Genomic DNA, 23,681 nt, shown 5'->3' with positions numbered 1-23,681 from the left:
TTTGAAGGTTTTTTTTGGAAGAAGTGATGTAAGAAGTAATGGAGTCTACTTTCACATTTCAAACTAAAAAAAAAACAAAAAGCTCTATTTGGGCCAATGACGGATTATCGGCTTAAATTTCTCTTGAAATGCCCATCACTAGGGGTTATGGCAGCTACTAAGGAGAATCTAGGGCCACACTTCCAAGAGGCAAAACACCACTAGAAGGTGAATGTTGACATAGAGGCAATGATTATGGCATGGGGAGTGAAATTAAATGAGGAGGCCATAGTGCTATGGGTGATGAACTCGCCTTTTCCCCATGATATGATTGTAGGCATGGAATCTTTGATAGAATAGGAAGGAGCGGAGAAGGGATATTAATCTTTCCTTTGGTGGCCTGTGTACTATGATCAAAAATCTTACAAGGATGGCATAGTGGTGGTTTGGGCTAAATTCAAGCTTGAGATAAGGTGGTTTCAAGAAGCTTAGGAAAAGCGGGTCTTATGCTTTTTGGTGGATATTCCTCTTCATCGACGCTCTACGATTTTGCAACACCAAAGGATATGGGTTAAGGTGTTTTACCCAGAGGTCTAAATGGCGCAGTGTTGGAGTGGTTTTCTTTGGGAGATGTTTTGATGTTGAGGAAGATGTGGAGAGTGTAATTTTTTGTAAATTTATGGCTCTCAAACTTGAATAAAAAATGCAAGAAAATTATACATTTGCAAGCTAATTGAATGGGTTTTTGTGCTCACTTGTTACAAAGAGAGGGTTGGTTGGGAGCATTTTTGAAACCAAGGAGTAGTGACAGAAGTAGCCTAATGAAGAAGTAAAGAATGAAGACATGGATGTTTTTGGGGACGAGGAAAGCTCAAGTTTTGAACTAGTGCAAGGTTGGATGGTGATGTCAACACCAAATAATGCAAGTATCAATATGGCTAAATCTTTTTTGACCCATTTTCACCTTTGAAATTAAGGGGAAATAGTTGTTTATGTGTTATTTTTAGGATAGATGTTGTAGTAAGATTATATGGCCCAAGATATGAGGTCACTTTCCTTATGTATTTGGTTTTTTAGATATTAATAAAATATTATAAATGTTACCGACCAAAAAAAAAATTGTACTTGAAAATAATATAAGTTACAATCAGCCAAAATCATATAACACTACCATTAGTAAACTACAATTTGATATAATTTAAAATTAAATGGTAAAGCTCATATATATATATATATATATATATATATATATATATATATAAAGATAATATCTTATACTTTCTATAATAGTCAACTACTTGTCTGTAGTCCGTCTTTCAGTCTAGATAGGAATGTTTCCTATCCTGTCTCTTTTTTTCTTCAGTCCAGATAGGAATGTTTCTTATCTTGTCTCTAGTTTTTTTTCTAATTCCGTCTTCAGTCTACGTTGTTTCTTTTAGAAATAATGTCCTTGTAATTCTTTATAAGGAACACATTTGTTCCTCTGTTAATCAATGAATCATTTGGAAATCCGTTAATCTGCCAACTCTTCTTGAATCTTGTAACATGGTATCAGAGCTATTACTTAAATTTTTTCGAAAAAATTTATAATTTCTTTGCGAAATTATTTGTTTAAATTTTTTCAAAATTATTTTTGTTGAATTTCTCTAAAACCCGGTTAGGGTTTTCGGCCTAGAGAAATTTCCGAACTCGGGTTTGCCTGTGTTTGTTCAACACACTCTAGCCCCATTTGTCCATGCACATCGATCCTTGAAGAAAAATCTGCCATTTTTTATCAAGAAATCTGAAATTTTTTCAAGCCTTTTTCAGCTAGGGCCTTTTTTTTCGAAACCCTAATTTTTGGGGTCAAAAAAAATATTTTGTTTGCAGATTCTTGGTGGGTTTTTTGAGAACTCAACTGGGTTGTCATCCGTTTTTTCTGGGTGCCTAGATTTTTGTGCCTCAATTTTCGAGCCAGTAGATCTAGAAAGCGACAGCAGATTCCTTCTGGGTTTTTCGAGCTCTCTTTTCGGTCATTCTTTGATTCTTCTGGGTCTTTCATATTTTTGCCTCGAAGAACGCGTCTTCATCGATTTTCACAGTTTTTCATTGAAAAACGTGCCATGGCATCTCTGACAAATATTTTGCTCGAGCATAACTCCAAATTCAATGGTCGCAATTATGGAACCTGGAAGCAACGCATCATCGCAATCTTCGAATATCGAAACACCGATCAACTTGTTCTGGGTGTTACGCAGCGTCCGACTTCTCCGGGTCCTGATCAAGGCGAAGCTGCATTTTTCGCCTTCTGAATTTTTTTCTGAGATTTTGGGTTTGTTGATTTTCTCCTCAAAAATTATTTCAAGTTGTCTGTAATACGCAAAGTTGCGTGAGATTATGGGTTTGTTGATTTTCTCCTCAAAAATCATTTCAAGTTGTCTGTAATACGCAAGGTTGCGTGAGATTCTGGGTTTTACCGTTTTTTCCACAAAAACGAAGTTTTGTAATCTATTTTGAGTCATAGCACTTTTCTGGCAAAGCTTCTTGGTTTCAGCATTCTGTAGATCCAGGGAGGGTCTCAATTATCACAGAATGTTCCGACATCCGTACGTTGACCATTAAGGAAGGGTATTAAGATAATATCTTATACTTTCTATAATAGTCAACTACTTGTCTGTAGTTCGTCTTTCAGTCTAGATAGGAATGTTTCCTATCCTGTCTCTTTTTTCTTCAGTCTAGATAGGAATGTTTCCTATCCTGTCTCTAGTTTTGTTTCTAATTCCGTCTTCAGTCTACGTTGTTTCTTTTAGAAACAACGTCCTTGTAATTCTTTATAAGGAACACATTTGTTCCTCTGTTAATCAATGAATCATTCGGAAATCCGTTAATCTGCCAACTCTTCTTGAATCTTGTAACAATTCAAGCCCACCATTATTAAAATAAAATGTATGACACTCAATATCAATAGCAATCAAATTAATCCAAATCCAGCACAAGAGATGATTTAAAATATCACACCAAATTGTAATATTTATTGAAAATTTGGAAACCATATTGGCAATCTGGCCTAGTCCTAAATAGTTTTCTCTTTTTTCTATATATATAATGCATACACAAATACTCATGAGCCCCCACGAACCCAAATGGAATTTTTTCGGGTCGAACTCATGAAATCGTAACCAAATCTGAACCCATCCCCGAATCCGAACTAGCAACTTTGGTATAGCCTATATTCTTAAACTAAGTTATTACCTTGATTGCTTGAGATTTATTCACCATTGTTTTGACAGGCAACAAGGAAATTTTGATGGCAGATATTTAGTTTTCTAGTTTTTGTCTTTTTTCGGGGATAACACAAATATTAAATTATTAAAGTTTTGAATTGTAATTGGTTTAAATTATTTCAAAGAAATTACGAAAAGGATTGATCCGGTGAGCAGATGCCATATTCAAGTCATTAAGTAAATTGAAGAGAAGAATAAACCAAATCTTCTGTTTAAACTAGTAGTTCAATTCTGGATGATATTGAATGTTAACATTGGTTTCAAGAGACCAATTCATAAACAAAGAATGTGTCCGAGAGTATATTAAAATTGGATAGGAGAATAATAACAACAAATTGAGTTTGAAGAAGGTGAATTCATTTTACTATTTCTCTGTTGGTTAAAATTTTTGGTAATAAGTGATGAAGCAAGAAGCAATGCCATTGTTGAGAGAGAATTGATGGAGGAAAAAAACAGTTTAGGCTTTATGCGAAAGGTAGAAGTTATTTTAATTTTATCTTATGATTGGGTAAAATGGTGGCTATATTCAGTTGAGGTGTACAAGAGAGTTTGATAAATCCACCAAAAAGCGGAATTCTATCATGGAAAATGGTAATGGCTAAGCATGGTGCCAGATTTGATTAGTATAAAAGCAGGTGTACTTGAATAAATAATGGAAAGAATAGTTTGGGTAAAAACCCGTCTCATCACATTCTTTGCAAAGAAGGAAACTCCTTTTTTGTGGGGAAATTTTGTCATGTTTCTAAAGGAAACAATCTTTCAATGGAGTGTTTTCATCCTCATTATAATACTTGCTCCAACTAGAATATCTTAATACAATTTCCATATTTCCATATTACTTCTGTCCACATTATGGGCAAGTAGATGCAATATTAATGGAAAAAGAAGACTACTCTTTTAGTCTCAACTGGTAAGGAACGCAATTTAAGAAAATGAGTTCCTTTGAGAAAATTGTGAATATTTCAAAATTTATAAGATTGTCATAATTTCATTAAGAGGCTTGGTACACAATATAACTGGGTCCCTAGGCCATTTCTTGAAGAACCACCACCAAATCGTTTATTTTGCCCACATAATTACTTATGGCTGTCCAAGTAGCCTATTGGGACAATAAAGAGGACTCTTACCTTAAGAAATTCTAGAGTATAGAACTGTTATCTCAAACTGAAAAATAATGACTTGTTGCATATGTCAAGTCCAAATATGTAGTTATTCTTGATCCTATAGAAACATATGTATCCATCATGAATGGAATATCAAGGGCCTTGGGGAGACTTTACAACATTTGGCAACAAGAAAAGATACTTCATATAGACACTGTAGGATAAGAAAATTTTAAGGTTGGTTACCCCTGTGGGAAAAGACAAAGATGAAAACAAGATGCTAATCTGCAAAAGTATGTAAAGGAGAAACACCCACAATAAGAGTAGTTGAAACTAATGGATTGAAGGGTATTATCTAGGGTGAGGCTTTAACTTTTTATTGACGAACCTCTACTGGAGATATGTCAAGATCAAATTCCCTACACCTCTAAATGTGCAGAAGTGCTGGAGGGAGTAAAAACAACTCTGGTCACAACCTTGATGATTGGGAAATGAATAAAATTTTACAATTAAAATTTATGTTAACCTTCTGATCACCAACACTTCCAGGTTTCATGCATAGACATTTGCCAATAACTGATCAAAGCACAAGTTAACTATAACGTAGATTTCCTTTCCAACTTGTGCAAACAAATAGGGTAGTTGCAAAATTAAAACGTATTTATTATGATTATCATCATTTTAGTTGGCTATTTTATCCACTGAGATTCTGAGTTGATCAATCATTTGTCTTCTTAAGGTTTGCACCACATGTTTATTCAGTACTTCAACCTTTGCTAATGTGAATATCAATATTTGCAATTTCACTCTCTGTTGGATATCAATGGGCAACAATTATATATGCTATTCATTCACCTTCTGCGCTTACCATCCTTACTCTCATTGTTGCATTTCATTCAGTAAATATTGTATCTGCCTATTCTCATGGTTCAGCATCTAATGTCAATATTTTTCAGAGAACTATTTCCTTTGAGAGGGATGAATATCACCAACTATTTTTGTTGCCTTATTGGAATGGAAATAATTATCTTAGTGTTTTAAAATGGAACAAAATAAAAGCTGGAGGACTCTTTTTGAATCATGCTCTATTTTTTTCCAAGATCCTCTGTTGGGTGTGCCTCGGTTATTTCAGTTCATAATATACACTTTCCCACTTAATATAAAAAACATATAACATGCAAGAAATCAAATATTTGCCTCTCTTTCATCTTTGATCTCTTCAACTGAAACCGCCAACCTTGGCAATAAACACTGTGAACTGTGAAAAATAGATCATAGAGAGTTTTGATCCTTCATGTTCTTTGTCAGTTATTTACATTGTAGTAACTCGTCATCTTTGGCAGTGTTTTACTGTGCGTGCAGTAACTATATTATATCCTTAAATATGCCACTTGAAGGAATAGCAATATCACATACATGATAAGTCAAATATAGTGCTATTGTGTACTTTCAACAGGAGGATCATACAGCTAGGAAAAACTGAAAAACCTGGACTGATATGTGCTAATGTAAACCACTTCCTCAATGATGTGCTTGGATGGACCCACTGGCCTTTCTTTTGATTCTTACCACAGTGGATTGTATGTTTCTTTTAAGTTAATAGGAATGTCAATGTGCTAATTGGGAAAATAAATAGATATTAGAGCCATGCAATAATATCACAGATGAGAATATCAGGAGTGTCTGAATACAAGTAGTGGCAAGTCTAATAAAAACAATGGATAAGCTTTAAGGCAGATTTGAGGACATTCAGACATTGAAGGTGTTAAATAACTGTTTGAAACAGAAATCTATAAGTTTGCAATTTTAACATCAAGAAGCAACTGAGAAAGTTTGCTAGACTATTTAATACTGCAGTTAGCATGCATGCATAAACAGGGAATAATAGGGTGTTCCAGCGATGGAGAGAACACAGATTCAAAACCTGTACCATCAGGCTTGTAATTAAGATGTCATTGAGTTGAGAAAACACAACAAAGATATTCTGCCTTTTATAAATCCAGTTTTTGATATCATATCTATTGGTATCTGTATGCTGCTTTTGTATTTGATTGTGTAAGAAATTTTGCATCAATGTTTTGGATGGATCTCTAAGTGTGATCCAAAAGGTTGATGCAAAAACTGCTCATGCAATAGAATCTAGAAGCAGCATACAGATAGATTTTCATGCATTTTATCAAAACTAATATCAAACAACCAAGCTTACAATAATAAAATTATTTATGCATGGCCCTCACACGCAATTCTTCAACCTCATGAATTTACCACGCCTCTAATGATTGATCTGCCTCATGATTACTGAATGGCTATTTTACTAATGCAACAGCTTTTAAGTTGGAATAAATCTGTGCTCACATCATATTATGCTTCTAGGTGTTATCCAGTTGAGGGAAGGTGTGTCTTTTAAAATCTCCAATGTTCCTTTCTCTTTCATGATATTACTGATGTAAACTTACCATCCCTTCAAAATATAGAAAGAATGATTTCTGTTCAAACTTCAAATGGATTCTCTAACAAACCAACCATCTTTAGGAAAGATGTTAAAATGAGAAGATGATCATCCTTCTCCTCAAAAAGCTGTTGCTGACATAAAATTATATGCAAAAAGAAGTTAGATTTTGAGGCAAGAATCTTGCACAACTGTCAACTACTTTTAACAGGCTCCAACTGACCATTCTTCTTAAAGACTCAGTGATATGCCATTGTTTGGTCCTCTAACCTTCTATCCACCCAATGCTACACAAATTGATGCAATGTTTGCTAGAAAGTAATTATTTAATGTTTTTATACAACTCCGTATGCGTGTTCAGGTGGGGCAGGGGAAAAGATTGTTTAGAGATGGGGAGTAACAACTGCAACATCCTTTTGTGTTTTTGTGAACTACTTTCCTGACTATTGAATAATAGATCTTGAATAGATGGACAATCCAAGGGCAATCTTTTTTAATACGGCATTTAGTAGTATGATTTTCTCTATTTTGGAATTAGATTGTTTCAATGACACAAGAAGGCCAATTGGTGATTTACTAAAATTCTAGCCATTTCATATTCTCCTTCATGAACAAGCATTGTTCAAAATTCTGTAAATATGTTTTAGTGAATATTGATTCTATGAATTTGCATTCATTAATATATTTTTTTCCTTGGCAATATAGAAAGCTTAGAGGATCACATGCTATTTACAGAGCACTGAAAATTGAGAACATTTAGTGCAAGTAGTAAATGGATATCTGCATGAGATGAGCTCAAGTGGAAAAGTGTTGGAGATCTCAAAGTGGAAGCTTACGTCAAACACACATAACAAATGAAGAAATGTTGAAGATGGCTAAGATTACTACCACCAACAACTTTAGAATGTCCCAATGCATGAGGTTGGATGCATATCCAATCTGACATTGACTGACGAGATACCCGTCCCCTCATACACAGAATCTAAGCCAAGAGCTACTCTGCATTAAGAATCTAGGAAAACATTACAAAAATTGTTTGAAATCAGCTCTGTGTGGATGGAGATAAGCTCTCTATCTAGTTTTTGATAATAGAGAAGCAGTATTATCAAGAACAAATTCATGAAACTGATCAATGGATCTTATGTGTACATATATGCAATTCATTTTTTATACACTTCCAGTACAGTGATAGTTTAAAAATATAGAGGAAGAATAGTCATCTTCGAGTGCTATAAAAATGGCAAATGTACTAAGGAAACATCACATGTGAAGGGTCATAGTGAAAATAATTACAAGCAGAATCTCACATATCTTGAATTGTATCAACTTATCTATGTAGTTTTATATGAATTATGATAATAATGGGAAGTCTGATAGCTGAAAAATGTTTGTCTCTGTTAGAAAGGTTAATCTTCCTTTGGATGTATTTAATTGGAATATTCCAAGGATCCCTAAATGTAGTTTGTCCTATTGTACACATGTGGAGGACATGTCATTGTTTGTCCTTTATTCCACATGTGAGGACAACTCATTTTTTATAATTCCTTTATTAAAGAATTTAGTTTATCCTCCTTAAGAGGATTGTGACACTTTGCACACACCTATTATGAATGTGGCATTCATAGAAATGGGAGTTACATATGCAACTCCTTTCTCATCTCTTTAAAAGAGATGCTCCTCCTTCTTTCTTCTTTACTCTCATCAATTTGATGTTATTGTATTGAGCTATTTTGCTCCAACATTCTCTCTCTCTCTTCTCTAGGCGTTTGTCTTCATTCATAATACTCACAAGGGGTTTTCTTTGCTTTCCCCTTATAAATCTTTGTCTCCATTATTGAACCATCTTGGTGTATGCTCTTGGATTTTGCTTATCTCATGGTAACATTGTTTCACACTTAACTTACTTGGATTATTTCTCGTTCCTTGCTCTATCTTTTCGTTTCTTACATGGTATTAGAGCTTGGCTACTAATCCTCGTTTTAAGTTTTGTGTTGAAGGTTGCCATTCATTGGAGCACACCTTATTTGGAGACATTATTGAGAGAAGAAGTTTGTGTGATGGTTGTTTGCTCATTCTAACATCTTTTGTGTGCATGTTTTATTATATCATTTTCTATCATTATTTACTAACCCTCTTTAGAAGGCTTGCCGCCAAAGAGTTTTCTTTTCAAAATTTCAATTTTTTTTTGCTCTTGTTTTGGAAGGCGAGCCACCAAAACAAGGAGCATTATTTCATTAACTCTCATTTTTTATTATTTGTGCAATTATATATATATATATATATATATATATATATATATATATATATATTTTTTTTTTTTTTAAATTTCTCTTATTAGTTCTCCTTAACATTCTTGAAGGAAATTATAATTCTAAGTGTGTTAATAAACAAACCTTAGTACTCAAATAAATTAGTTTAAAAAAATTTAAATTTAAATCATTCCTTATATTTCTATTTTTAATTTTTTTTCAATATATATATATTGAGATATTTTAAACCTTTCATATTCATATTTGATAAAATAAATAAATATCTATTTTGAGTAATAAATTATTTTAAAAAAAAAAATCTATGAGATCTTAGATATCTCATTTCTTTCAAACCTTTGTTAAAGTTTTTAAAGTAACTTTCTTTTCGTTTTTTAAAGTAACTTTCTTTCTTTCCTGTCGATTCTTTCTTTCTATTCCGAATAAATCTATAGCAATTTTTTGGTAAGAAATTTGCTCACAGCCAATGCCTAAATTTGGAAGGTCTGGCTGCCTTCTGCCAAAAACTAGACAAATAAGTTTTCGGTGGTTTCAGAGTCCTACCTCTTACGATACAATCTGCATTGGAGGCATCAAGCTAGATGGCTCTTTCGCCTTCTTTCTAACAATTGTTGGACACCGCCCTAGGATGTGAGTGTTCCTCCCTTCATGATTTACTTTCAGTACATTCTCAAATCGTGAAGAGTTCCCCGTAAATCAGTGCTGCAACATTTTTTTTTCTTGAGCCTCCTCTCTTCTCCACCGTTTCATTATTGCAATCTGGTTATGAACCTTGAGCGAAATAGAAGCTCTGCCTTCACCTGGCTGGGAAAAAGACAAGGTGACCTGCACCGTGCGAGGAGGGAGGCGAACAATTCGTCGTTGTACTGGGAAGAGGTTTTGAGAATTTTTTTTGTTGGTTTTGTAGGAGTGTCTGGTTGAAAAATCCGCAAGTTTTATTTACTATTTTTTGTGTGCAACTTGTCCTTATGCCTAAGTCATTATCTGTTTCATAACTTTTTCATCTTTGTTTATTCGCATTTGTCATTTTGCTGCCTTGGACCTCTGCATGTCAGTGGTTTCAGTTATTTAGCAGCTTTTTCATTCTTTTGACAGTTACTTTCTATCATGTTTTCTTTCTTCAATCATTTTGTATCATCTTAATTATAGCAAATTAAATTCCTCTATCTTTTTTCAATAAAAAAACACTTAAATGTTGTATTACGTTTTTTAATCATTAGAAATCATTAATATAGCCATCCTAAATATAGAAAGTTGGATTCATTGTTTTAGGCTATAATCATTTAATTATTCTAAAAACGCTTCTGCAAGATTCTTTTTTATTTCAAATTAATCCTTGTGCTAATGTTTCGTTGCAGAGTTATATCATTTTTTTCAGAAACTTATTCATAGTTCCATCATCACGTTTTGTTTTAATTCAAGTTAATGTATAAGTCATATTTCTATTGGGAGGACATTTTTTTTTTCATAAAGATGTCAACCTTAATTCTAGAAGTAAAACTTAGTCATTCTAATTATCATTTCTAGAAAACTCATATTTCATTCATTTTTCATTTTAAACACCTCATCGAGATAGCCACTGATCCTTCTGTTGAACCTGGTTCAACGGCTACCCAAGATGAAAAAGATACTTGAAAAACTAAAAATGAAGAAGCTTTAGGTTTAATTGGTATTTCCATTATTCCAGATTTATATGTGTTAATTGCACAGTGTTCTAAAGCTCATGATGCTTGGTCAATCTTGCAAACCAAGTATGACAGTGGAGATGAATACCGCAAAATACAGTTGCAGGATCAACTTGAAGATCTTAGGTATACAGATTTTAAGAATATGGATAAATTTCTGTTAAAATTTGATTCTCTTAAAAGCCAAATTATTGCTTTAGGTGTTCAGTTAGAGGATATTCATTTAATTCATCTTATTCTTAAAAAGTGTCTTCCTAGATAGTTTCAATAGTTTATAACTAATGTTCATGCACAGCTTGCTATTCCTACTTTAACTATTCAGTTAACTTATCTTATTTTTCAAACTTTATTAAGACAGGAAGAAGCTAAGCTAATTCAGTTTGGTACCCTTAAATCAACTGAACATGCATTTATGTCTCGAAATTCAAATAATAATAATTTTCGTTCAAATAATAATAATAATAACAACAAACAATATAATAATAATTCTAATAATTCCAACAATAAATTCCACGCGAAATATAACAATAATAACAATCACCATAACAATCATCATAATAACAATCATAATACTAATAATCAAAGGAATCATTCCAATTCCAAACCTCATTGTTCTTATTGTGGCAAAGATGGTCATGTTGTCAATAACTGTTTTAAAAAGCAAAATGATAAAAAACCTATGAACATCAGTAACCATAATCAAAAATCAAATCATAAAAAAGGTAACTCTAATAGTTCTAATTCTCATCATGCTTTTACTTGTAGCTTTAATCTTTGCAGACCTTTAGAATGGATTATTGACAGTGGTGCATCACAACATGTAACTTCTCATAAAGAAATTTTTGATTCTCTGCAACCTGATGTTGCTAACATTCCTATTCAGTTAGCTAATAATCAAACTTGTAAAGTTGAAGGTTCAGGTGATGTAACTATTCCTAATGGTAAATTGCATGATGTATTGTATGTACCTGATCTGAAAACTAATTTGCTTTCTGTTTCATAGTTATGTCAGGACTATAAAGTTGAATTCTATAAAGATACATGTTATGTCATAGATCCTCAAACTAAACAAGTGATTGCTCATGCTAAAATGGATAATGACAATTTATTTAAATTCCATGAATTTGCTAGCTCACGATATTCTTTACATACTTCTATTGATTTCAATATATGGCATGAAAGACTTGGCCATTTAAATTCGGATTATATTACTTTAATGCAAAAAAACAATATGGTTGATGGCTTGCCTCACATTATTCCTTCTAAGATTGCTTGTACAGGTTGTATGAGTGGTAAGATGCATAGGGAGCCCTTTCCAAATGGAAAATCATGACGGGCAACTAATAAGTTGCATCTTGTCCACAGTGACCTTTTGGGCCCCATGGAGAATAACTCCATCCAAGGTTCTCGGTATGCACTTATCTTTGTTGATGATTTTTCTAGACGAACTTGGATCTATTTTTTGCATAGCAAGGATCAAGTTCTTGATATATTCATTGAATTTCAGTTATATGTTGAAAGGCAATCTGGTTTTAAACTTAAAATTCTCAGAACTGATAATGGAAAGGAATATGTGAATAATGCTTTCCACTCTTATTTGAAATCATGTGGAATTAAACACGAGCTTACTATTCCTTATACACCACAGCAAAATGGTGTGGCGGAAAGAAAGCATCGGACCATTGTTGAAATGGCTAGAAGCATGTTGCATGCTAAGAATCTGCATTATAAATTTTGGGTTGAAGCCATGTTTTGTGCAACTTATATTCTTAATAGGACTCCTACCAAAACTCTCAAAGATATTACTCCAAAAGAGGCTTGGTCTAGTAGGAAACCTAATTTACATCATTTGCGAATTTTTGGATCTGTTACTTATGTTCATACTTCTAAACATAAAAGGCATAAATTAGATGCTAAGTCATCTCCTTATATGTTTCTTGGTTATGATAAAAACACTAAGGGTTATCATGTTTATGATTCCACTACTAACAAAGTTCAAGTTGCTAGAGATGTTTGTATTGCAGAAAATGGAGTCCATGACTGTTCTACTACACATGATGTAGAATTCAGTGGCACTAAAATTGTGCTGGTGGAGGACCAACCTCCTTCTCTTAACCCTACTCCTCTTAACTCTTCAAACCAAGCACCACCTATTATTTCTGCTTCTACAAGTAATGATATTCAAGTAGCTACTAATGATGCTTTTATTGATAATGATTCTTCCTCTAGTGATGATTCCATTGCAACTAAACGTAAACCTAAATGGGCTCAAAACTTAATCAATGAAAGTGATGACTACATTTCTACATTTGGTGGAATTAAACATAGAAGGATTAATTATTGTAATTATGCTTTGATGACTACTATTATGAATTCTAACGATCCTAAGTCTTTTGATCAAGTTAACTCTCAACCTCATTGGCAAAAAGCCATGCAAGAGGAATATGACTCTTTAATTGCTAATCAAACTTGGGACTTAGTCAAGTTACCTCATGGCAAGAATATAGTTTCATGTAAATGGTTATACAAAACAAAATTGAATGCTAATAATGAAATTAGTAAATTGAAGGCTAGATTAGTTGCTAGAGGTTTTTCACAAATTGAAGGATTAGACTATAATGAAACTTTTGGTCCTGTTGCTAAAATGCCTACTATCAAATTAGTTCTTGCTTTAGCATCTAAAATGAATTGGCCCATTCATCAAATGGATGTTAAAAGTTCCTTCTTAAATGGTGATTTACATGAAGAAATCTATATGGCTCAACCTCCTGGATTTTTTAAGAAAAGTAGTGAAAATTTGGTTTGCAAATTGAAAAAATCTATTTATGGTCTTAAACAATCACCTAGAGAATGGTATTCTAAAATTAATTCTTTCTTTATTTCTCAAGGCTTTTCTAGAAGTAAGAATGATCCTAATTTGTATATTAAACATACTAACGATGATATTATTATTGTTATTGTTTATGTAGATGATATAATTCTCACTTCTAGTTCAGATGCTTTGATTTTTGATATTAAGTTTCAACTTAAACAGAAATATCAGATGATTGATTTAGGTATTTTACATTACTTCTTAGGTATGCAAATTTGCCAAACTCCTAAGGGTATCTTTCTTTCTCAAAGCAAGTATGCTCATGATCTTTTAGAAAAATTTAAGATGAATGATTCTAACCATGTTTCAATTCCATGTGAATTAGGAACTAAATTAATGGTTGATATGAATACTCCTTCTGTTGAAGAAACTTTGTATAGGTAATTGGTAGGAAGTTTAAATTATTTAACTCTTACTAGACCTGATATTGCTTATAGTGTTGGTTTAGTTTCTCGATTCATGTCTAAACCTCAACAAACTCATTTTAAAGTTGCTAAACAAATCTTAAGGTATATTAAAGGAACTATTAATATGGGATTATTCTATGATGCCAATTCTGAATTTATTTTACATGGCTATACTGATTCCAATCTAGGTGGAGATACCAATGATTGGAAATCCACTTGTGGCTATTGTTTCTTTGTTGGTTCAGGTGCAATTTCTTGGAAAAGTAAGAATGAACACTCTATTTCCCTTTGCTCAACTGAAGTTGAATACAAAGGTTGTACCAATGCAGCTAAGGAAGCTTTATGGATTAGAAGACTTCTTGACGATTTGGGTCTACCTCAACAAGCACCTACCCCTCTACATTGTGACAATCAAAGTGCTATTGCCTTGGCAAAGAATCCAATTTTTCTTGCAAGAACCAAACATATTTCACTTCAACATCACTTCATTCGAGAACAAGTTGAAGAAAAGCAAATTACTCTTCTTTATTGTAAAGGTGAAGATCAAGTGGCTAATATTTTAACAAAACCACTTTCTAAAGAGAGATTTCAATTCCATTGTAAAAATTTGGGTTTACAACCCGTTGATGTAAACTCCCCAAGTAAAGATTAAGGGGGGGTGTTAGAAAGGTTAATCTTCCCTTGGATGTATTTACTTGGGATATTCTAAGGATCCCTAAATGTAGTTTGTCCTATTGTACACATGTGGAGGACACGTCATTGTTTGTCCTTTATTCCACATGTGAGGACAACTCATTTTTTATAATTCCTTTATTAAGAAATTTGGTTTATCCTCCTTAAGAGGATTGTGACACTTTGCACACACCTATTATGAATGTGGCATTCATAGAAATGGGAGTTACACATGCAACTCCTTTCTCATCTCTTTAAAAGAGATGCTCCTCCTTCTTTCTTCTTTACTCTCATCAATTTGATGTTATTGTATTGAGCTATTTTGCTCCAACATTCTCTCTCTCTCTTCTCTAGGCATTTGCCTTCATTCATAATACTCATAAGGGGTTTTCTTTGCTTTCCCCTTATAAATCCTTGTCTCCATTGTTGAACCATCTTGGTGTATGCTCTTGGATTTTTCTTATCTCATGGTAACATTGTTTCACACTTAACTTACTTGGATTATTTCTTGTTCCTTGCTCTATCTTTTCGTTTCTTACAGTCTCAATGGAATTTGTGCAACTGTCATGGAACCTATGAATGATCTTCATTGTCAGAATGATCTGTTGTCAGAAGTGCTTACGTTTATTTAGTGTTTACAGTAAGATGATTCACACGGTATATTGAGTATTTTTCCATGGCCTGTTTGATCATATGCATTGCTCAGATATACTATCATATTTCAATCACAAAGTTTAACTTTACAAATCGTGAAAAAGATATTATTACAGTTTGGAGCAATTGAACTTTCTTAAGATTACATATGACCATAGAATTATCATGATTAGAGATTGCTTTGGGAATTTTGTTTGAGACATTTTTTCCTATTTTCATGTCTGAATATTTTGTGAGAATAAAATAGGATAACTCTAGACTTTCAAGGATTCATGTATTCATTCATATGCTGGATGTAAAGGTTTATTTCAGATGCCATCACAATAATGTGAACAAATGAAATGCAGATAGAAATTCAACAGCTCTTAGAGAAGTACAGAAATTTTTGTGGGCTTTGTTTAGAAAATACAGAAAGCTTATGTTTAGAGCAGCATTGTTGTTGGGAATTGTTGCATTTGGGGCCATTGCCACCAATTATCAACAAGAGGGCAACTATGAATTTTCCATTTTTTGGTTCTCTGATATCTCTACAGATTTTTTGAAATGCATCAGTGGTATTTCTTCTCAGTTTGTTTCAGCCTCAGGTTCTGAAGCGTGATAAGCTTGGTCTTCAAACGATGTGGACACACTGAACTTCTGCAATGACCTCCTACTTGTTACTGTTCACAAACAGTAAATTATTGTGTCATTTAAATATTGATACATTTATTGTATTTAGATATGTTATGCCCATCTTTGCAGTTACTGGTGAATCTCTCTAATTGAAGCAACCTTTCCGCACACCAAATTGTGGTGTGCTCTATGTATTGAAGATGATTTTCATTTACTTAATGCAGTAGCCAATTATCATCTTCCTATAACAATCTATGGCCGGTCAACTTGATAAATATGTCAACAGATTTTGTATATATCAAGAATGTGGCCACGACAATTGAACTACATACTGGACATTTGGTGCTGTAGAATAATTTAAAGGGATTGCTTGTTTTCCAAGTGTGTTAATTCACCAAGTTCAAGAATCTATTCTGTAGGAGTTTTACTACCAATTAGACTATCCCACTTATTATCAACAACAATTTTTGTATTTTCGTGTGACATGAGTAAATCTGCAACAAAATTGATCATCCTCGGGGTTGTGGACAAACTGCTTATAGCAGCCTTATTTTCATTTCACTACAGTCACAATAACAATAGATATGCCTTGAAAAATATGATGAACACCAAAGCAGGAGAAGTGAAGGAAGCGGTGAAAGAGATGCAAACTAGCAGCAAATTCCTCTTCTGCTGCTAAGGGTTTGCAGAATTTGGGTAAAGATGATGGTGATAGTAGCTTTGAAGATTTCTCCATAGAAGATGATTGGAGCAAAAAATGGTTTAGGAGGAGGACGAGCCACTCCTTGATATCTTTCTCAAATCTTATCAGAGGTGTGTAGGTTTGTGGATGTCAGGAAGCCTACAGTCAGTGCTGGAGCTTCTGCTTGGGGGCTGCATAAAGGCCTTCTCTCCCAGGCAGTGTCTTCCCCTCCCCATTTGGTCCCTCAACCTGTGGTTTCTCCTCATGGGGCAAGTCATGGTCGGATTTTCATGAATAATGAACATATAGTGCCCATGGCTCTTTTCCTAGCGGTGAAGGGTTTCAATAACTCTGCTGATTCTGTTGTTAAAGATTTGCCTGAATTTGTTTGTAGAAGTGATATAGAGTTTTCTTTCATTGCTTCTCTTGTTAGATATGACAGGAGGAGTTGTTCTTAGGGGTCTATGACTGAGAATGATTTCTCCTAGAAGTTTTGTGCAGGGCTGTGTTTGTGTTGTTCCTCTCTAGCATCATCACCCCGTTCTAGTTCTAGGAAGCTTGGGCTTCCTTATCCGCTATCTTCTCTGCAGGCTTCTATGCCCAAGGCCCCAATATGACTAGGGAAATTGCTTAAAACAGCATTGTGGCTACTAGGCATGCTGGTGTGAGTGTTCACCATAAGGTTTCTGAGAAGCTGAATGTGCCAGTCAGTGTGGATAGTTCAGATGTTATCACTTCATTTCAAACTGAGGTTGAAGGGCAGATACAAATTATCCTTGACAACCTCATTTTCAGGTCAACAACTTGACTTAAGAATGCACTGGTTAGGAGATTCTGTGGCGCTCATCCCAGCTTTGATGCTAGCAGAAGATGGTCATTTCCATTTCAATTATCCTGACATCGATGGTATCAGAAGATGAGCATTTCAAAATGGAATTTAAGACGTTGGAGTATTTGCTTTGTTGAATAACCTTTTCTAATTTTGAAATTTTCTTTATCCATCTGAATGATTGCTCTTGGACTCTACAGAAATATCTTTGGTTTATGGGACAAAATGGCCTTTGTCATACAAACTGGTTTCCACGTTCTCAACCATTGAATGATGACTAAATTAAATACCCTGATTTAATTAGTTTGACAGGATTCCCTTCTGAGTATGGGATGAAGAGGACTTCATGCTTATTGCCAATTCCTTTTGACAGTACTTTGCTACTAACTCAATCACCAAATTCAGAAGGTGTTTACTATCTGCTACATTCTATGTGCTTTTAAATAAAAATAAGGAGATGATTAACTTATCATCCAAACTTGGCGAGTGGGCAAAACAGTTTGAATTCGAAGCCTCTCCAATAGTTGACTTCGTTGTTGTAAAGAGAGCCATGATAATCCTGGCTGCTCAAGTAAGAATTAAATATCATTTCGTTTTAAGGAAAAAGAAACAAATGCATGTTTTTATTCAAGGTACTACCATGGGTAAACCATGGAAGGAAGAATCTGGAAGTAAGCTCGTGTTGAAAGTGCAGTAGCAGATACCTCCCTCAAGACCCAGTTTTCGATGATGGATCTACCAGTGGTCTTCGGCATTGTTCCAAAAAAGGAAAGTTAGGGCAGATAGATCATTGCTCTATGGTGAGGCAAAAATCATTGGAACATTTTGGCTTCAAACCATCCTGAACTTGGGTTGGTGGTTTGTAAATGTTAATTGTCTTTGGCTTTTTGTATTGTCATAGATGTGCCTCTTGGCTGTTTCTTCCTATCTTGTAGTCATTAATTCTTATCTTTCTAACTGTACAAGTGTCAGGGCCCTTTCAAAATCCCTTCTTTTTTTTCCAAAAACAAACTGCTTATAGTAATAGACCACTCAGTAATTTGGAATATGCATGCAACTCTTGTAGGAGCAGTGGGCAAATCAGCATCCTTGGAGGAGTATTTTACCAGCACCGAGCTACAAATGCTCGATGCATCCCTTCCGACCATGTTCCTGAAGATGAGTAAAAAGGTAGTTACAAAGGAAATTCAATTAACATTTTATCATATACAAGTGTTCAGATTATGATCAGAATTTATTTGATGACTTTTCTAGAAAATCTCTCAGCTCGGCGATTCTCGTTTGCAAACGAATTCTCAACAGATCTGTATCAGAATTCTCCCACTGGAGTCCCATGGGCTCTGTATTTTTCAAATTCAGCATGTCGTGCAATTTTAGATTTCAAAATGTAAACGATTAAGCACTTGTGTAAAGATTAAGCATCTGTTTCAAATTGATTCATCATAGAGGGATTGTTATGGCGTCATATCTTGACGATAAACCAAATACGTCTTCAACACATCTTGTTTTGATCGGTGAAATGAAAAGGTGATGCCATGCTAGCTAGCCCTGTAAAGGATTTTTTGTATTTACATGGAAAAGGCTGCCAAATTCATGCACAGGCCGGCTAATGTACTCCTTTTGAGAGATTTTTAAGAAAATTTAAGAAACACAAGGCTAACAAAATATCCTATGACAATAACGAACATTTTGAAGAAAATCTAAGGCTAAAAAATAAAGTTTAAACATAGGCATACCTAGAACTGGCGAATTCAAACAATTTTCCAGTGCTGGAAAAGATGATGAGTGCAATATCTGCATCGCATAGTATGGCCAATTCTTGAGCTTTTTTCAGCAATCCTCCTCTTCTCTTTGAAAATGTGACTTGCCTGCTTGTTGCATTCTCTATCCTCTTGATCTCTATCTTTCCCCGACCCATGACTTCTTGAGATTTATTCTCCTCTGCCGATTTTACTTTTTTTCATAAAAAAGAAAAATCTCAGAGTGACTAAACAGGGGATGTGAAGAAGACCATAATAAAGTGGCCCGGCATGGTCTTAGACTGCAAAGGGCTACCGAATTAGTAAACCAACTAGCAAGAAAATCTACTGCTCATAAATTGGAGTAAAAGTATTCTTATTTTAGGAAGAAAAATCCAATCTCGCCCAACAACCAACCGCACAGGTTCACAGCCTTCTCAATAAAGAAAAATATGCTGCCCAAAATGGAAAGGCCATCGAATCAAGAAGAATTCCATAAAACTCTTGGTCTTTCAGTCTTGAAATGGAAAATTGCTATTGAAAATTAGAAAATCCAAACCCCATGATTCGGATTCTGTGATTTCCGTTTCAGGCAGTTCACTTAACAGGATTTTCTTTTCTTGGCATGCCCACAACCTTAAAATAGGATTTGTTAATGACAAGTGGTGGCAGATTTAGGTATTTTAGAATTGGGAATTAATGCAACGTGTATATTGCAATCTACAGCAACTTGTTTTTATAGAAACAGCAGAGAGATACTCTCGATGGATTGAGTCTGATTAGCCCGTTCTCTGTCTAAATAAGGCATTCTTAACTCCTTCCACCATTCTGCCCCTGCCCAAAACATATAACTGAATTCTACTCCTCCGGAAATGATGCCTACTTACAATATTTCTATTTCTATTTCTATTTCTACTATATAATAGAGCGGATTAAGTGACTTTATTTTTGGAAACGTGAGCTTTATTTTTTATATAATACATCAATTTTTATTTTTATTAAAAAAATTAATTACTTTTTCTTATTTTTTAATTAAAAAGTTGTTTTTCATTTAATCAAGAGTTATTTAATTGTCTTTTATCCTTAAATTATAGGTTTGGACATGCTCCTTATTTAATTTATTTAATAATTAATTTGTTTAATTTTTAAAAAAGTTCAAAATAAATAGAGTCCATGTATTTCATATAGTTCATAAATTTAATGATTCTTTATAATAAATTTTATTTTTATAAAGTTGTGATCTATATTTTAAAATAAAGTATTTTTTTTAATAATAAAATATGTCTATAAATAAAAATGCTAAACTATTTTTAAAATTTTAAAAGCTTGTGTTGTTATTTTAATATAAATAATATTTCATTATGCTAATTAATTTTAAGATGATTGTTATTATAATTTATATGTTTCAAAAATGATTTGATTTTTTATAAAGTTAAGATTTAAAATTTAAAATTTAATATATTATAGAAGTTATATCTAATTTATGATTGATTTAAAAAGTAAATATGATAATAATTTTTTTAGGAATAGTATCTTTTTAATTTTTTAAGATTTTTTTATATTTGAAAATATTATTTTAAATAATTTTATTTAATTTTATTAAATAAAATATAAAATAAATTATTTCATAAAAGTATTCTTTATTCTTAATAAAAAATAAATCAGTTTTTTTTTTTTGGAAAGTTTAATTTTTTAATCATTTAAAACATAAAAAATAATATAAAAATATATATAATATAATAACTTTTAACTATAAATTGAACTATTTTTCACTCAGTCATTAAAAGCATATATTTTCTATCTAATCTTTATCTTATAAAATTATTGATGGTTATTTTAGCATGATAGGTTATAATTATACATATGACTAAAGTAATATAATTTTAAAGTTCTAAAGCAATAATGATTTTATGTTAAATGGGAGAGTAGGAGCTAAACTCATTGGATTAGGTCCAAACCTTCACAAAACAAAAACCATGTAATATCTTAATATCTATAGTATTGTTATTGTGACATATCCAATCAAGCCTTCGCCATGCACTTTAGGTTGAAATATAAATAGTCTTTCTCAATATTGACCATCTTTGTTGTGTCCCAAAATAAATGGCACTTGTTTATATTCCATCTAAAATTCCTCCTCCTCCTCCTCATAGTCCATCAACCTTTCCTTCAAATGTGGTTGCAACTAACCAACATGATCATCTAACACCGAATCTAACATTTGTTCTAGAAATTACACATTTCTCTCTACCCCAACATTATCATATTGCTAATACATTTCATTTATCACATTCAGTTAAAAAGAAATGGAGAGAGCAGCGAGGATCGGAATTTTGAATCAGGCTCTGGGCGAGAACCTGAAGAACATGGGGGATGGGGTCCTCTCTACTAGTTATGAGTTGGATTCAAGGGGGCAAGATGCTAATGCTCTATTGGATGGGGACCCACGGGAGTTGCTGCCTCATCTAGGCGAGATGCCTTCCCTTGCTTTGGATAAAGGGCCCTCTATGGCACGGGGATGGTGGACGAATCTTTTCGAGATCAAGCTGACAGGTAAGTTGACCTTCCCAAAAATTATTGATAAATCTGATAAGGAAAAAGGCATCTTTGCTATGGAAGTGCCCAGAGAAATCATCGACCATAATATCCTCAGCATGGCATCTACTTTGGTTGGCAAATTCATAGGCCCAAGGCCTAACATTGACCTGGTGAGGGTTTTCACCAGGAATAAATGAGAGCTAAAGGGGAGCGTGGAGGTTACGGCTATGACCAAAGGGTTTATGACCTTTGAGTTCTATTGTTCTGAAGACTTTGCTAGAATATTGTGTGTGGGAAATTGGTCTATGGGGAGATCTAGTTTGATTCTCCAAAAATGGACCTCTAGCTTAGATCTGAACAATGCTTTCCTCACCCAAGCCTCTATTTGGATCAAATTACCCGAGCTTCCTCTAGAATACTAGCATGAAGACATCTTTGAGGGCATTGCTAGATCTTTTGGAGAACTACTTTCCATTGATCCTGTCACTTAGCAAAGAAAAGACTTACTTTCACTAGAATCTATGTCAGGGTTCTTGAAGGATAGGATATTGCCCAAGTCATTGAACTTCAGTCCCGTTTGGGATGTAGGATCCAACAGATCAACTATGAAAGTGTTCCTTTTGTGTGTTTCCATTGCAAAAAGGTAGGCCACAAAGCTGGTGTTTGTCCAATTTTTAAAGAAAATGGAAAGGCTGGCAAAGCCCAGAACAAGGATGGCAAGCAATAGTCCAATGCTCCTAGAAAGGAATGGAAGAAGAAAAATGTTACATCTAAGGATGCTGAGAGGGTGGATGAGACTGCTCAAATTGCTAAGACCACTGTTTCCCCTGCGTTGGTCCCATCCATTCAAGACCCCTTGAATCCTTCAGTACCAGATATGGCTGATGGGGCTACCATTGTGGTGTCTTTGGCCCCAGCTGAGTAGGATGTTCCAGTTGCGGTTGAACCCCAACCCCTGGCTTCAGGGGATGTTGCTAGAAGGGGGATCCATAGCCTAGTGAAGAAGGGACCACTTGCGGACTCTAAGGATCCTATTCCTTCCGTTATCCTAGATTCCTTGGCGGAACCATTGGCGGCTCTACCCCTTTCCTAGGAGTCCATCTCTAGCCCATTCTTTAGGGCTACTCTGAAGACTATGAATAGAATTCTCGAGCGGCTCTCAACCACTACCCCTAGGCATTTGGCCAGATTGGAGGCTCTATTTGATAACTGTAAGGAGGAAGATGGTGATCCCTGGTCTGTAGTGTGTAGGAAAAAAAAGAATAGTCAGGACCCATCCCCTGCCTCCTCAGCAACCACTAGGAGCAGGGTGAAAGTGGATACTGGCCTCTTACCCAACTAGTTGGGTAGGAAAAGCAAGAACCAACTTAGAATGGAGGAATCAAGGAGAAACATTATGGATGGGATGCAGTGAACCATCCAGGAATCATGTTCATCAATCAAATCATGAAGATTATAGCATGGAACATTTGTGGACTCAATGGAATCCACAAACAGGAGATTGTTAAGAATATGATTAGGGACCAAAGGCTAGATGTTTTTTTAATTCAAGAAACTAAAATGAGGAAGGAAAAAATAGAGCTGATTTCTTATGGAAAAAGACTCAGATGTAAGGCCACAAACTCGGAGGGGGCTTTTGGTGGTCTTCTCACTATCTGGAAGGATTCTCTAGAGGCAACTGTTATTTATAATGAAGGTAATATTCTACTCACCAATTTTTTTAACCCAACAGACCAAAATAGCTGGTTTTTATTGAATCTGTATGCTCCCAATACCCAAAATGATAGAAGATTATTCTAGACCAAAATCTGTGACCTAGTCTCTAATCTGGAGGGATCTAAATGTATCGTCATGGGTGATTTCAACACTCTTCTCCTTATTTCAGACAAGTTAGGTGGGCTCTCGCCGAATAGGGAAAGTAGACAAAACT

General features: G+C 34.2%; 1 protein-coding gene across 1 annotated transcript in view; it reads right to left on the bottom strand.

The window, feature by feature from the left end:
* LOC149546415 (MADS-box transcription factor 23-like) overlaps positions 1-19,392 on the bottom strand; it is a 76,664-nt gene extending 57,272 nt beyond the window's left edge. Inside the window, exon 1 of the mRNA XM_089794579.1 lies at positions 19,211-19,392. Coding sequence (XP_089650705.1) covers positions 19,211-19,392 — 182 coding nt within the window. The remainder of the gene's footprint in view (positions 1-19,210) is intronic.
* Between the last annotated feature and the right edge of the window lie 4,289 nt (positions 19,393-23,681).

This window comes from Cupressus sempervirens, chromosome 7 (genome assembly GCF_028749045.1).
Source record: "Cupressus sempervirens isolate cs-2001-9-10 chromosome 7, ASM2874904v1, whole genome shotgun sequence".
Lineage (NCBI taxonomy): Eukaryota > Viridiplantae > Streptophyta > Pinopsida > Cupressales > Cupressaceae > Cupressus > Cupressus sempervirens.
Note: the sequence above shows the minus strand (reverse complement) of the source record. Positions and strands in the feature narration are given on the sequence as shown.